General features: G+C 52.9%; 1 protein-coding gene across 1 annotated transcript in view; it reads left to right on the top strand.

Moving 5' to 3' along the window:
- The window catches only part of LOC125481239 (adenylate cyclase type 5-like), a 3214-nt gene extending 2917 nt beyond the window's left edge, over window positions 1–297 (top strand). Inside the window, exon 4 of the mRNA XM_048592529.1 lies at window positions 142–297. Coding sequence (XP_048448486.1) covers window positions 142–297 — 156 coding nt within the window. The remainder of the gene's footprint in view (window positions 1–141) is intronic.
- Window positions 298–575: the final 278 nt, after the last annotated feature.

The following is a 575-nucleotide window of genomic DNA, read 5'->3' as shown; positions in this document are numbered from 1 at the left end:
ATCTAACCCCCTGTCCCTGGGAGTGTTTGATGGGGGGGACAGTGTAGAGGGAGCTTTACTCTGTCTCTAACCCCGTGCTGTCCCTGCCCTGAGAATGCCCGAGGCTCTGCACGAGTTTGAGCGATGCTCCCTGTTTTACAGTTCCATCCGATGACAGGTCCGAAGGAAGGAGGGACTAAGGTTACTATCCACGGGGATAACCTGGGGCTCCGCTTCCAGGAGATTGCGTACGGAGTAAGGATCGCGGGTGTGAAGTGCAGCCCAATTTCAAGCGAGTATGTCAGTGCTGAACGGTGAGTCCACTGCGGGAGGCGTGCTATTTAACACGGTCAGCTGTGATTCTCTCTCAGAGGGATTAAACTCAGCAGGGGACAGATCTCTGTGCACAATCTCTCTGAATTCAGCAGGGTACAGTGTCTGTGCACAGTCCCTCTGAATTCAGTAGGGTACAGATCCCTGGGCACAGTCTCTCTGAATTCAGCAGGGTACAGATCTCTGTGCACAGTCTCTCTGAATTCAGCAGGGAATAGATCTGAATGCACAGTCCCTCTGAATTCAGCAGGGTACAGTGTTCT

The sequence above is a fragment of the Rhincodon typus genome, unplaced genomic scaffold, assembly GCF_021869965.1.
Source record: "Rhincodon typus isolate 14 unplaced genomic scaffold, sRhiTyp1.1 hic_rhity00001394, whole genome shotgun sequence".
In the NCBI taxonomy this organism is placed as follows: Eukaryota; Metazoa; Chordata; class Chondrichthyes; order Orectolobiformes; family Rhincodontidae; genus Rhincodon; species Rhincodon typus.
This window is presented reverse-complemented; position numbering and strand designations above follow the sequence as displayed.